This window comes from Lepidochelys olivacea (genome assembly GCF_965140295.1).
Source record: "Lepidochelys olivacea isolate rLepOli2 genome assembly, chromosome: 11".
Classification (NCBI taxonomy): domain Eukaryota; kingdom Metazoa; phylum Chordata; order Testudines; family Cheloniidae; genus Lepidochelys; species Lepidochelys olivacea.
In genome coordinates this window covers 11,873,417-11,888,116 of record NC_140421.1, presented here as the reverse complement: position 1 = coordinate 11,888,116, position 14,700 = coordinate 11,873,417, and the positions used below count along the sequence as shown (strand labels likewise).

Here is a 14,700-nt window from a genome sequence, read left to right as displayed (position 1 = left end):
TTCATTTTTTAAAAATGGGTTCTATGCTAATCTGGTATAAATCAGCATAGCTCAATTTAAAATTGATGTATCTATACTGATTTACACCAGGATATGACCTCATATCTTTGCAATCCATCCTCCCTTTTCTTTAGCGCGGAACAACTCTCCAGTGACCACTAAATTAGTGAGTGGCCTGATTTGAAGTGCCCCCAGAACAACAGAAAGGATAAATTGTTAGTAAATCCAATAGATTACAAGGTGGTTTCATTGTTTTGTTTTTAAACAATGTTCAGCACTGCAGCAATCCCAAACTATGCGTTAAATTTATTATCCTTTTTCAAGTTTAAATGCTGTGGGGACTGAATTACTGCACAAGGAGTTTTTCCCAGGGTAATTCAGTGCATGGAGTGGCATGAGTGTTTAAATCAATTTGACATGTAATTTGTCTAATGAACATGCCTATCCTGAAATGTCAACTCCCTCAGCTGATATTGGCATATGTGGGTGATAGGTTAAAGTGTTAACTTTCTCTAAGTAAAAAAAGTAGCTAATTACAGTTGATAAATAGACTGAACCATAAGATTTTATTTATTTACTTTTTAAATAATAGAGTATCAGGGTTGGAAGGGACCTCAGGAGGTCATCTAGTCCAACCCCCTGCTCAAAGCAGGACCAATCCCCAATTTTTGCCCCAAATGGCCCCCTCAAGGATTGAACTTGCAATCCTGGGTTTAGCAAGCTAATGCTCAAACCACTGAGCTATGCCTGCCCCCTCAGTCCTATTGTCTTTCACCTTATTCAGTATAAGTTTAATGTATTATAGCAGCGGTACCTAGCCTACTGCCCATGGGTCGTACATGGTCCAGCAGAGCACTCAGAAGGCCCACAGCCTACTTCAACACAATATACTAATGGCCAATTCATTTACATTTTGTCGTTATGTTTGCATTATTTTAGTTTACACAAGTGTGTAAATAGGTTGTTTCTGTGCACAGTATTGTCTATCTAAATACATACAAAACAAGCTGAACTTAAAATATAAATCAATACTGCTGACTTTACATCTTAATATATGTAAGTTGTGCTTAGGCTTATGTGGCCCTCCTGTACAATAAGCTTGGGCACCCATGTATTATAGCTAAAGCCGGTCTGTATTGTTTCCAGAATACTAGTTTCCTTTGGAACAACAATAAAGCATTTTGAATGTAGTGCTGTTCATTATTAAGGAGAAAAAGATGTATACTGTATGACCATTAATATTTTATTAGGAGGAAAGTTCTCTTTTATTGTAACATATTTGCTTCTATTTGATAATATCATAGACTTGTCCTAAAATTTGTGAGAAAATGTATGGTTTCTTTAAAAGATGATTTTCATTTAACGACCCTGATTCAGGAAAGCACTCTTATTCATGAAGTGCTCTTAAGCATATGCTAACATACTATCCTGAATAGGGATGGATTTACACTTATGCTTTAATGCTTTCCTGAATCAGGGCCAAAAATTAGATGTCCAAAGAAATACTATGGGCTGAATATAAAGACCATTGAAGTCAATGGAAGAACTCCCACTGACTACAACGGGAGATGATTCAAGCCCTAAAAATACCACTTATATGCAGGAATGAAAGGAAAGTTGTTTGATAGCACAGTACTTCTCTGATTAAAAGCAGTGCTGCTTAAACAGAAGCTGCTGCATCAGATAGTTGAAATCCAATTGTCTTCTATTTAGTAAGCATAAATCATATGAACCATTATGTTTAATATCTGCTTCTGTTAAAAGCATTTAGAAAGCAAGCATCTGTCTGTCTTTCTCTGTCTAGTTACTTTAGTGCTGTGGCCCGTGGTGATCTACCTCCAGTAAGAGAGCGATCAGAAAGGGTACCTTTGTCAAACTGGGCAGAACTCACTCCAGAGCTCTTAAAGGTCTTACACCAACGAGTAAGAAACATCTAATTTACTTTCTGGGGCAAATATATAGAGACAGAATATTTACATCCATATGCTATTTTGCTTCTTTAATAATGTTACGGATACTACATTTGCAGTCTGAGAAAATGTATTTGCTTTCAATGTTATCTCTGCAAATACTCTATTCAATGAATACAAGTAAAATGTGTATGGAGAATACTAATATATTAGCTGGTATCTTTGAAAAAAAATCACAGGTTTCTACCAATGAAGAACTGAGAAATAAGACCTTTAAAAATGTGACTCCTTGGCTAGATGCAACAGTACAAAATAAAATATTCCTTGAATTGTACTCCCTTTGGTCCTGATTGGGCAACCTTTTCCAATGCGGTGAACACTTACTCACACAAGTAATGCCACTGTACTCAATGGAATTATTTGCATAAGTATTCAGCAACAGTAAAGGTTATGCACTCAGGCTATATGTTCATAAAATTGAAGTCCTGCCAGATGTAGCAGAAACAATTTGTTTCCTTAACTCACACTGTTAATTATATCAAAATTTACAGCCTGGAATCATCACTGTCCTCAGTCTTCATTTCTATTTTCTATATGGATCAAATCTACAAATAGCTTTCTTAACCCTGCCTGCAAAATGTGTGTCAGACATCCAGTTGCTCCTGAAGGCTCTCTAGCATCATCAGCTCTTTCCATAAATCCAATTCAAAGTCAGCCCAGACTATTTCAAAAGCAAAAGTCTAGAACAAATCTAAGTAAAGTGCCCCAGCTGGGCATCCTGCTCTGTTAGTGTAGATTCAGTATGGCAAGGCCTGAAGCTGAACTTCAGCACCCTCAGAGTGCCCATTGTGTCAAATACTCTGACATCAACACTGTCTTTATTTTGACATAGTACCCTGGTGGTACTTACCACTGACCCAAAAGACTAATTTACTTCATGCCAAGCATAGTGCAAGGACTTTGTTAGGAACCCATTCTGTTCTTTAGATTTCTTCTGTTCTGTACTTCTTGGAGAAAATGTTCAAGCCCCTCAATGACTCTCCAGATTTCATAGTTAATAAGGGTGGGGATGTTTGGGCTGAGATTTCAGTTTAAAGAATAGCAAAACTGGAAATGAAAGGGAAAGATATTTCTTTACCTGTGATGCATATTATTATGTATTTATTTCCAGGTGAGTGGCAGACTGATAATCCATGTAGATGAACTGGCCCACATGTGGAAGGTGCTGAATCTCCCAACAGACTTATTTGAGAGTGTTATGAATGTTGGTCGTTTTACCGAAGAAATTGAATGGCTTAAGTTTTTAGCCCTGGCATGTAGCTCTCTTGGAGTTGTAAGTTTATCTACACTTTTTCATTCACGTTTCTATATTCTTTACATAGCTGATCTTGATTTAGTGTTTTGGGTTGAGATTGGAGGTTGAGCAATTGGATATTTTACCCAGGTCATGGATCAAACACACCTCCTGGCTTTGAGTTCAGCACACACCTTTCATTTTGGGATGAGGGAGTTATTTTGACCATCTGCCCTCAGAGGTCAAGGAACCAGAGCATTTATAGAAGGCTCTGCAAGAGTATTGCTCCTCCAACTGATCAATGTCATATTAGGCTTTTATAACAAGATTTATTTTCTCTACCACTGATATAGTGGTACCTGGATCCTCTTTCCCAACCTCATTATAACAGTTCACATTGTTTTACAGATGATTTGCAACAATAGGGGAAGACAGCTAGGAGTGACAGTGGCAGAGTTATAGACTTTATCTGATTGTAACATAAAGGTTTTTCTAGACACATATGTCATAACTACAAGGGAGGCAAAAAGAGGTTGTCTCCACCATAGCATCCACAATATTTCAGTCAATAGATTTGCTTTGGGTGATGGATAGCTTGGTTTATTCTGGCTTTCTGCACTGAGAGTCTAAATTCCTCCCAGTGTGAGGAAATGTATAGTTCTTTTAAGAGAAAAATTATGCACATTTGGAGCAAATTCTCTGCTTCCATGAAGGCAGAACATCATCTTGTCACTCCACATAAATTTCACCTGTTGGTGCTGACTGAGATTCTAAAAGTGTTGGAGGGAACTTGGTACCACATCCTATGTTCTAGATTCACATTTTTCCTATCCGTTTGATCTGCAACCCTCTTGGTTTAGAAGTGTTAGGAAGTGTTCCCCATGAGGGCCCCTTGACTTTGGAACTCATTTTCCTGCTGGGTCTGAAATAGCCACATTCTGTTGGCCTTCAGGGTATGCTGCAAAATTCAAAATTTTAATGAAGCTTTGGGTTAAGAGTTTAGATACTTGTGTTTGGTATATGGTGGGGTTTCCTGCTGGATTTGTTATGATGGACATTTTAGGAAAATGTCAGGGGCTCTTAGGACCTAGGATAGGTGCCCGTTTAGATTCTTATAATTTGAAATAGGCATTAATAAATGTACATTTTTATTAACATATATTTATATTCTCAACATACCTGGAATGGCTTAATGGAGCAGCAGAACATGTTGTGCTCTGTGGGTAAGTGGCTGCATGTTCAAATCCTATCTGATCTATTGCAGAGAAGGTGAATGTATTCTCTAAGGCAAACTTTAAAAAAAAAAGTGAGGGTGGTTAGCCATTGGAACAAAATACTTAGGCATGTGGTGGATTCTCCATCACTTGCAATCTTTAAGTCAAGATTAGATATGTTTCTAAAAGATATGCTATAGCTCAGACAGAAGTTATGGACTTGAAGCAGAAGTTCTAGGATGATCTTCTATGGCTTATAGTTAGCAGGTCAGACTAGATGATCATAATGGTCCCTCGTGGCTTTAAAATGTATCAATCTGCTCCTGAAACAATAAATATAACAGTGCTTAAAATGAGTTAATTAAACCTTTACAAGTTTTACATCAGTGGTGATTGTGTTCAATATGATCAGTCAGTATCACTAGGAATTTTTGCATCATAGCAAATCTTAAAAATCATTCCATTTAGAGATAGTTCTATTTAGAAATCCTATTTTCTGTATTTCACTTCTCTTTTGTTTCATTGGGGACCTTTTTATGAAAATGGGATATTTGTGCTTAGGCATTCATCTCTTCCTTCAGCATATTCCTCAATTAAATTCATAATATTCTAATTGTGACATTAGACTTAGGTTTTGTGCAGATAATTTTGATGTCACAGAAAATTTTGACTTCAGGTGAGCAACAAACAGTTGGAGTCAATGAAGTCCCAGACAATAAAGCTCCTGTTTTCATGCTAATGCCCCTACTAGTGAGAAACATTCACATCAGCAGAATTGTCTCTAAGTAAAAAGTTTTCCATGAGGTGCCAGTGACGCTTCCATGAATCCAGTTAAACAAAATACATGTGTATTAGTTTATTTCAAAGAAATAATGAGGGACCCTTTGTTGGTCTTAGAATAAGCGTAGGGCTGGTCATTATACAATAAATTGGCTCCATCTTGTGGGATTCAAGAGTCTTGCAACCTTCTGTGCAATATATAATATTAAACCGCTAACTGGAAAAAAAAATATCTATACTGTTAAAGGTGTCAGCAGCTCATAAAGTTCAAAACATTGTGGCCCTTAATGATGTGGTGTTCTACAAATTAGATAATTCTTTAAGATTAATTATCCCTAACCTGTTCATATATTCCTAGTGAACACTCCTGTTAGCATCAGTGGGAACTAAAGGTGGGATTTTATTGACTTTAATGAGATCAGAATTAGGCCACACTCTGGGGGGAAAAAAATCTCTAATTGCATGTTAGGATATCAGGATCAACCATTTGTATGCTTCCATATTCAACAAAAGGCTTTAACTGATAATCCTTTATAGGATAATGACTGTAACCATTTACCGCCTCCTGAGCACCCCCTCATGACTAGGGTTGCCTCTTTGGCCATTCCACCTCTATTTTCCCTTCATCTGGACCCTGTAAGAATTCAGTCTCCAGTAACCGTCTAAGCTCAAACCCTTTAATTCACTCTCCTGCAGTTCTCCTCAGGTTGGCACTAGAGTTTGTAAAATACAGAACTCAAAAGTCCAAAAAACAAACATGTTTCAGCTCAACTTCCCTTCTTAAACTCCCATTCACAGGCTTTATCTGGCTAGTGTTCTACAGGAACCAAACGTGTTCTTCATAGCTGCTCTTTCCACTTTCTCCACATAAACTCCTCTTTTCTGAATTTACTGCCAGACCTCCTGGCTCTAGCAATCTCAGCTACTCTCTCTCTTAGCCACACCCAGGGGTGAAAGTGAGCCGGTACTGGCCGGTACGGCATACCGGGAAGAACCCGCACCGGCCCGTATGCAGCCCACACTAAAGCATGGCTGCAGCAGCGGCGTCCGGAGCCCCAGGCCCTTTAAATCGCTACTGGAGCGCCAAGTGGCCTGGAAGAGCGGGTGCTGACCCTCAGCCCCGCCCCTTCTGCCCGAGGCCCCAGCCAAGACCCAGTACCGGTAAGTGTCTGGAGTTACTTTTACCCCTGGCCACACCCCTCCCTGCAGCTTCCTGTTGCCCTTTATATTAGAATCACCACCATCCCAGCTCACAACCATCCCAGCTTCACCAGAGCTCTCATGATCTGAAGGATGTTTCACATCCCTTCATGATTAAGGTTAATATTTTTACAGCATTCAAAAATGAGTTCGGTGCTTTTCAGAAATATTTCTTAAAAGTCAAGATTCCTGGCCAGGAGGGCTTGAAATATAGTTTTATATTTCAGACCTTTACATTAAAGGTGAGTTTTTACAAATGATGAACTCTAAAAGGTTATGGTTAGTGGCACACAATGGAAAACACTGGTGCATCAAATTAAGTCCATCATCCATTATGCAATTGAACCTCTCTTCATCAGAAGTTTAGATGCACACAGAATGCAGGGTGGGGGCCCCCAATGTGCAAGGCAGTCACTGTAAAAACAGTACCAACCAACCAGGCATGCTTTACACTGTATGAATGGTGTGATCTTATATCTATTGTAAGAGAGAATCCACCACAATCCTCAGTAAATTATTCTAATGATTAGTTTCCCTCACTGTTAAATTTGCACCTTATTTCTGCTCTGAATTTGTCTAGCTTCAACTTCCAGCCATTGGTCCTGATATACCTTTGTCTGCTAAATTGAAGAGTCCTCTATTATCAGATTTCTGTTCTCCATGTAGGTACTCATAGGCTGTGATCAAGTCAACCCTCAACCTTCTCTTTGTTAAGCTAATTAGATTGATCTCCTTGAATCTTTTTCTAAAAGACATGTTTTCCAATCCTTTAATCATTTTCATGGGTCTTCTCTGAACCCTTTCCAATTTTTCATCATCCTTCTTGAAGTATGGACACCAGGGCCAAATACAGAAGTAAGGCAATCTCCTTATCCCTATTTATACATCAAAGAATAATTTGCCCTTTTAGTCACAATATCACTCTTGGAACTAATGTTCAGCTAGATGTCCACCCTGACCCCCAAATCTTTTTCAGAGTTACTGCTTCCCACGATACTGTCCCCCATCCTGTAAACATTTGGTCACATTGAAACACATTGTTTGCTGGCACCCAGTTTACCAAGTGATCCAGATAACCCTGTGTCAATGAACTGTCCTCTTCATTATTTACTACTCCCCAATCTTTATGTCATTTTATCAGTAATTATTTTGTTTTCTTCCAAGTTATTGATAAAACTGCTAAATAGCATAGCGTCAAAAACCAATCTCTGTAGGACTCCTGGAGAAACAGACCGGTTTAATGAGGATTCCCTGTTTACAATTACATTTTGAAACCTATCACTTAGCTAGTTTTTAATCCATTTAATGTGTACCATTGTTGATTTTGTATTCTCCTAGTTTCTTAATCAAAATGTCATGCAGTACCAAGTCAAGCACCTAACAGAAGTTTAAGTATATCACATCAATACTCTTACCTTTATCAACCAAGCTCATACTCTCAAAACAAAACAAAAATAGATTAGTCTGACAGGTCTATTTTCTATAACACCATTGTATTCTTTAACTCTGTGTAAATTGAGTCCTATATCAGCCATTCCATTATTTTGCCAGAAATCAATATCAGACTGACAGGCCTATAATTAACTGGATCATCCCATTTGCCTGTTTAAATATTAGCACAACATTAGCTTTCTTCCAGTGCTCTGGAACTTTCCCACTGTTCCAAGACTTATTGAAAATCCACAGTAATGGTCCAACGAGCTCCTTAGACAATTTTAAATCAGCAGGCCCAGCTAACTTGCATCCAGGAGTTTTAAAAAAAAATCTCACTTTAATAGTTGCTATTTAACATCCTCCTTTAGTTAGTGTTGGAATGGAAACTATTTAATAGTCATATGATATGACTACATCATTTTTTTCTCCCCAAACAGAGAACAGAAATATTTATTAAACATTTCTGCCCTTTCTGCATTGTTATTGACAATTCTACTATTTCCATGTAATAATGGATCCGTACTGTTTTTAGGATTCCTTTTCTTCCTAATATACTTAAATTCCTTCTTGACCATAACTTTGCTGTCCACAGATTTTGCCTTTTGTCCTTTTGCTTACCTTATCAATTTACTTCAACTCCTAGCTTCCAATTTATATTCACTGCTGTTAGTCACCTCTTTTTCTCATTTGTTATATATTTTTATTTTTTATAGCTGTTGTCACTTCCTCTCTAAATCAGGCAGGTTTTTTAACCACCATAATCTTCCTCCTCAGTTGTGCCTTTTTGTACATCTAGTAAAACCTTCTTGAACAGTTTCAAGTTTTCTCCCCGCTGATTTGTCTCTTAATTGTTTTCAGTTTTGTGAAACTGGTCCTTGTAAAAACACCAAGTACGTATATTACTGGTTTGGAATTTATTGTGCTTACACATAACAACTATAGCCAAGTCATGATCGCTTACACCTAAGCATCCTCTGATTTTTATGTCTGTGATCAATTCCTCTTTATCTGTCAAGAGGTGGTCTAATATATATTGCCCCATGTTGGATGAAACAATTTTTGAGTTAGGAAACAGTCATCTATAATTTTTATAAATTCCAAGGATGTTTTAGTACTGGTGGCATGAGACCTCCAGCATGTGTCACTCAGATTGAAGTCCTTCATGATTATGCAGCTTTTTTCCTATCTTATAGATAATTGCCGATAGAGCTGGTCATCCTGTTTTCTAGTGTGATTTGGTGGCTTGCAGCTCTGCTTCTGTTGTTCCTAGATCCTTCCTTTTGTTCGTTTGTTTCCTGTACTTTCCTAAGCAAAAGAACTTTGTTTCACCTTAGCTGATGACAGCACTCATAAAAAGGTGAGGTTCCAGCTCCCCAGAGTATACTATCCTAAACAACTCTTAGTTTTTCTTGTTGTTTACACATTTCAGATCTTGCAGACAGTTTTTATTTGTTGTACTGTACCAGTCTGTCATCTTATATTGTAAACTTTTTGCAACAGGGACCATTCTTTTGTTATGTTTATATACTACCTGCCTGTAATGGGGTCGCACTCACCTCTCGCAAGTGCCCTCTGGCCAAGTGCATGTGCCTGCACTCTCTCTCTCTCTCTTTGTGGTGGGTCTTCGGTGACTCAGCCCTCTGGCCAAGTCACACACAGTCGGTGTAATAAAAGCAAAGCAAAACCCCTTCTGGGGTACAAGCCCAACAGGGGTCTCTCTCAGTGCCCTCTGTAATGTCTCCCACAAGTTGTCCCTGCTCCAGGATAGGGTAGTGCCCCAGGGCTCCCTCCCTGGCGATAAGGTCTTCACTCTCTTAGGGCCTTTCCATTAAGGTGACCAGATGTCCTGATTTTAAAGGGACAGTTCCAATATTTGGGGCTTTTCCTTATATAGGCTCCTATTACCCCCACCCCCGTCCTGATTTTTCACACTTGCTGTCTGGTCACCCTACTTTCCGTCCACAACTCTCCAGCTGGGCTGTTGCAGTTTATTTACTTGCCCTGGGATGCCTCAGTGTCCAGGCCACTTCCCCCAATGGTTAATGGGGATGGGAGGGACCAAGGCCCATCCACTATTCCAGGTGCCAACCCAAGGACCCTGTAGATAGCAGCTGTCCACTGTGTCCCTTTATCTAAGTCCCACCACTGTTCTAATTGCTTGGGCCACTTCCCCGCAGCCCTGTGCCATCTTCACCCTTACCTTAGGGCCTTGTCCTGATGGAGTCCCCGCAACCCACTCAGGAGTCCTTCTCACTCTCCCCAGCTTCTGGCAGCACTACCTCATCCAAGGTACTGCAGATCCCTCAGCCATCCACACACCATCCAGCTCTAGCAAGGAACTCCCCCACTCTGGCCCTGCAGCTCTTTTTACACTAGTCTGTTGGGCCCTGATTGGCTGCTTCCCTCACAGCCGCTCTAGGCAGTTTGGAGGACCGCTTTACTGCCCTTTTCTGGGATGCGGTGTGGCAGGGCCTAGTCCACCCCATCACACCGCCCAATGGGGTTGAGATCTCAAATGACACCACAACAAATAATTATAATATATTTCATTACTCATAACATAATTTCATAATTTACATAATTTCTTCTTTGAGTCTTTTCTTATAAATTAATTCCTACAGCCCTTAAATAATTTTTGTTGCTATTCTCTGAATTCCCTCCAATTTGTCAACCTCTTTCTGGTATTGAGAAGTATAGTGTTGCAGGCGCAATCCCACCTGAATCATAAACTGCACAGTAGGATTGTTATTCCTACATGTAATTTCTCTACATATGAAAACCACATTCACAGTGGAGTGTTTTGTGCCATCATATTGCTGTTCACCACCACCACTTTGTCATTACTGTGCTCTAGATTTGTCCTTCCCATTGAATAGCTGAGTTCCCACTCCACAAAATATTTTAGTTTGCATTTTTCCAGGATGAATTTTATTTTAGTATTTCCGTCCCATACTGATAACTTTTCAGGTCCTTTTATATTAGTTGACTTTAATGGGAATTTTGCTTGAGTCCAGATTATAGAATTAGATCTTGTTTGGAATACCTCCCACTTTTGCAGGTTTCAGAGTAACAGCTGTGTTAGTCTGTATTCGCAAAAAGAAAAGGAGTACTTGTGGCACCTTAGAGACTAACCAATTTATTTGAGCATAAGCTTTCGTGAGCTACAGCTCACTTCATCGGATGCATACTCTGATGAAGTGAGCTGTAGCTCACGAAAGCTTATGCTCAAATAAATTGGTTAGTCTCTAAGGTGCCACAAGTACTCCTTTTCTTTTTGCTTCCCACTTTTGCACTAGACTTTGACTTGGATAATAAATGCTTCCACACAGGAGAATAAGACGGAGTTTGAAAACCTCTTACACCCCCTTAACTGGTTAACCAGACCTTAAATTGAAGTGCACAGGTGCATAATCTATGCCCATTTACCTAAGGCAGGTTTGGATGGAGGGGCTGGTAATTGGCAAAGCCTTAACTCCATTCCCTAATGCACCAGCCAGCACAGAGTGTCAAAATTTGCTGCTGGTATAGGCCAAAAGTAAAGTGCTGCCCAGCCAGAGTAACAAGAAAAAAGAGAGGGAGATGAACCACAAAGGTTCAATGTCTCTTAGAGCTATTCCTGAAATGCAACCGTTCAATAATCAGCCCTCACACAAAGCTGGGCCTAAAGACAAAATCTAGCCCTCAGTGTCACCTGCAAAATAAATGTACTATTTACAATATGAATAATGTCACATTTATAATAGTACTATCCATCAAACAATCTCCAAATACTTATCTCATCTTCCAGACCATTAATAAAGAAGTTAAATAAAATAAAGCCTTAATCCCGCTCCTGGAGATCCCAGCAGACCTCTCCATTTATTCGTTACATTGTCATTTATCATTCAGTCCTTTATTTATGGCTTTTCAGACAGATTTTTGGTGTCTTTATGACAGTGTTTCTCTCCATACCAAGAAAAGTAGGCCTCTAGTCTCTTCATTGATAGTGCCAAAAGTGAGGCTCACTTATTTTATTTTATTTTCCCAATAGACTATTGCAAAAACACTGAAGATTATATGTGAGGTTTTATCCAGCGATTATGACAGTGGACCTCCACGTATTCCTTTTAGCACTTTCCAGTTTCTCTACACATACATTGCTGAAGTGGACGGGGAGATTTCAGCATCCCATGTCAGCCGAATGCTGAATTACATTGAACAGGAGGTGTAAGTAAATCTCTGTCAACTGTCAACCACAGTTAAAGCTTCCTTCATCAGAGGCATGTATTTATGCTGTAGTTATTAAACTGCAGGAAGGATGGAGAAACAAACGAGGAAGGGAGACAGTAGAAAAGAGAGGCAGAAGGTAGAGAGAGAGAAAGAAGTGAAGTGAAAGGAAGAAGTGAAAATAGTAGCAGTCATAAAGAAAGAATTGTTAAAATGAGGGAGTGAAAGTTAATTATGAGGGAGCAATAAAGACCAATAATAATGGGGGAGTGAAGAGACAGGAAAGAGGAGGAATCATTATTATTTATTGTATAGCACCAAAAGGTGTGCTAAATGCTTCAAAGGAGACAAAAAAAGATGTTGTCCCAGCACCAAATTCTTTCAGTCCAAAGAAAAGCACAGAGTTCAAATGGCAGAGTCCTAAGGATTGTTACCATTTATTATTTATATAGAACTAAACAAGTAACAAGCCCCTGTCCCAGATAGCTTACACTCTAAGGGGCACTGATTTCAAAGAAGCTTTGACAATTTACGCCAGGTGAAGCTCTGCCCCTGAAGTTACAACAGTGCAATATAGCTAAATAGAGTAAAACAAGTATGCCCAGAATGACGAATGGTCATTATAGTAAATGGTATAACAATATAACATTATAGAAAATGCTTCATGGATTGTTAGGTGTATTTTGAAAAAGGGAAGCATCTTGATGTAAATAAATTAAAAACTTGTTCCAAGTGTACAGGATGCCATGGGAAAAGTCATGATCTGGGATGGATGAAAGAGACAAAGGATTCCATCCAACTCCCACTAAAGTCAATGCAAATGTTTTCATTGACTTCAACTGGAGTAGGAGGAGGGCCAAAGAGCACAGTTTGGAGAGAAGAGAAGTTTGACTACAGCACAGGGAGCACAGATTGGGTGAACATAATTAGTATTATGTTTTCTCTTACAACTATCATGAAAATCCAGGTCTCAATGAATTTAATATATATTCCATTTTTTATGCAGCATTGGACCTGATGGCCTAATCAAGGTGAATGATTTTACCCAGAATCCACGGGTCAGACTGGAATAGTGGCACAGCTTATCAAGTACTTTGATAGGAAAATGAAGAAACGTGCTTCAAAATAATGGTTACTATTAGGCCTTTCACTGTCTTTTTTCTTGTTTCTATCAATAAACAATTTGGCCAAGAAGTCAGTCACAAATGTGTGAGTGTGGATTAAGAGACTGTCAGTGGAATGGAACATTGTCACAGGTTAATGATTAGAGCTGGTCAATTTTGTATTTTATTTATTTATTTATTTATTTATTGTGCTGAAAGTTTTCCCTTTGAAAAATACAGTTTTGTTGAAACAAATTATTCATCAGAATATGTCAATTACAACAAAAACATTTTGCAGAAAATTTCTAAACAAAAGTTCTCATTTTGAATTGATGTTTTCATATGAAAAAATGTTCGTTTCCATTTAAAATGCCATTTGGTTTCAGTTTTCGGTTTAAAAAAAACCATACATAACATCTTAATCAAATTAATTCAAAACTTCCCATGGGAAAACTGAAATGTTTTTGAGCAAAAATTGAAAGATTTTCATTCAAAATTTCTTGCAGGAAAAAATTCCAGTTTTCCAACCAGTGATTGGAAACTAATGATTTTCTGCTGCCAAGTAAGGCCAATGAGAGCCTTATGGAAAATTATCCTGTGACAGGGATATGGTGTTATAGCAGTATCTCATCTAATATCAGTGCTCCTGACACGGAGCATGTCAGTGCTCCTGACAAAGAGCTAGATCACTCCTGAAAGAGGTGAAGCAGTACCACCACAGTGCAAGCACCAAACAACATTCTGTCTTTCCTGCACTCCCCAGAAACACACCCACTATTACTCCCTTTGTGGATACAGCTTACTCCATCGTATGAGATTGGCTCCACTCCATGGGCTGGGGCAAAGTGGAGAACAGCGACAAGCTCTGCCTCTTCGCCATAACTACTCATCGTATTTAGGGTATTGTAAACTCCTGACGGACTACAGAGACCAATCCTTGAGCTCCCCATATAGCAGGGACAGTAATTTTGTCTGCCTTTTATGCAAGGCCATGAAAAGGAAATGAGAAAGGCTTCTTCTGTCCTAGCCCATTTGTGCAAAATGACCACAGAATCTGTCTCTATGTTTTCTGATCCTGCTCCTTAAGTTAATTGAAGTTTTGCCATAGGAGCTGGGCCTAAACTATTATTGACCTTCTGTACCCAAACTGACTTACAGAACAAAACTATTGTGTATTCAGATAACAGCTTAGATACTGAAGTGCAGCTTATTTAAAGGTCTTTTTAAAGTTCGTTTGACTGCTTGAGTGTTCTATTTGTGTTAATTTTATCTCTAAAGAATGGTCAGCTACCCACATACTATCTTGGCTAGGAGATCCAATATAAAGTATTTTAATTTAAACTGGAAATATACATATATTTTTCTTTTAGTACCACCCGCCTTTAAGGCCTCATGCTCCAGCCTAAATCCTCTGGCCAAAGAGAATGGGACTGGGCCTTCTCATAAGTCTTTCAATATTATCCCTGACTTGGTCATAGAGGACACTGTTGAGTAAGAGAGGGGCACTTCCCCCCCCCCCCCCAGGAGTGATTATACTGGCTTTATAGTACTCCGTTTCT

The 14,700-nt window shown here is 39.0% G+C and overlaps 1 protein-coding gene across 1 annotated transcript in view; it reads left to right on the top strand.

Annotated features, from left to right (window-relative positions):
* Positions 1 to 13,149, top strand: part of ROPN1 (rhophilin associated tail protein 1) — a 103,159-nt gene extending 90,010 nt beyond the window's left edge. The window contains exons 3-6 of the mRNA XM_084643225.1: positions 1,805 to 1,922; positions 3,082 to 3,243; positions 11,863 to 12,038; positions 13,045 to 13,149. Of these exons, the coding sequence (XP_084499351.1) occupies positions 1,805 to 1,922; positions 3,082 to 3,243; positions 11,863 to 12,038; positions 13,045 to 13,111 (523 nt within the window). The 3' untranslated portion in view covers positions 13,112 to 13,149. The remainder of the gene's footprint in view (positions 1 to 1,804; positions 1,923 to 3,081; positions 3,244 to 11,862; positions 12,039 to 13,044) is intronic.
* The last annotated feature ends 1,551 nt before the right edge of the window (positions 13,150 to 14,700 follow it).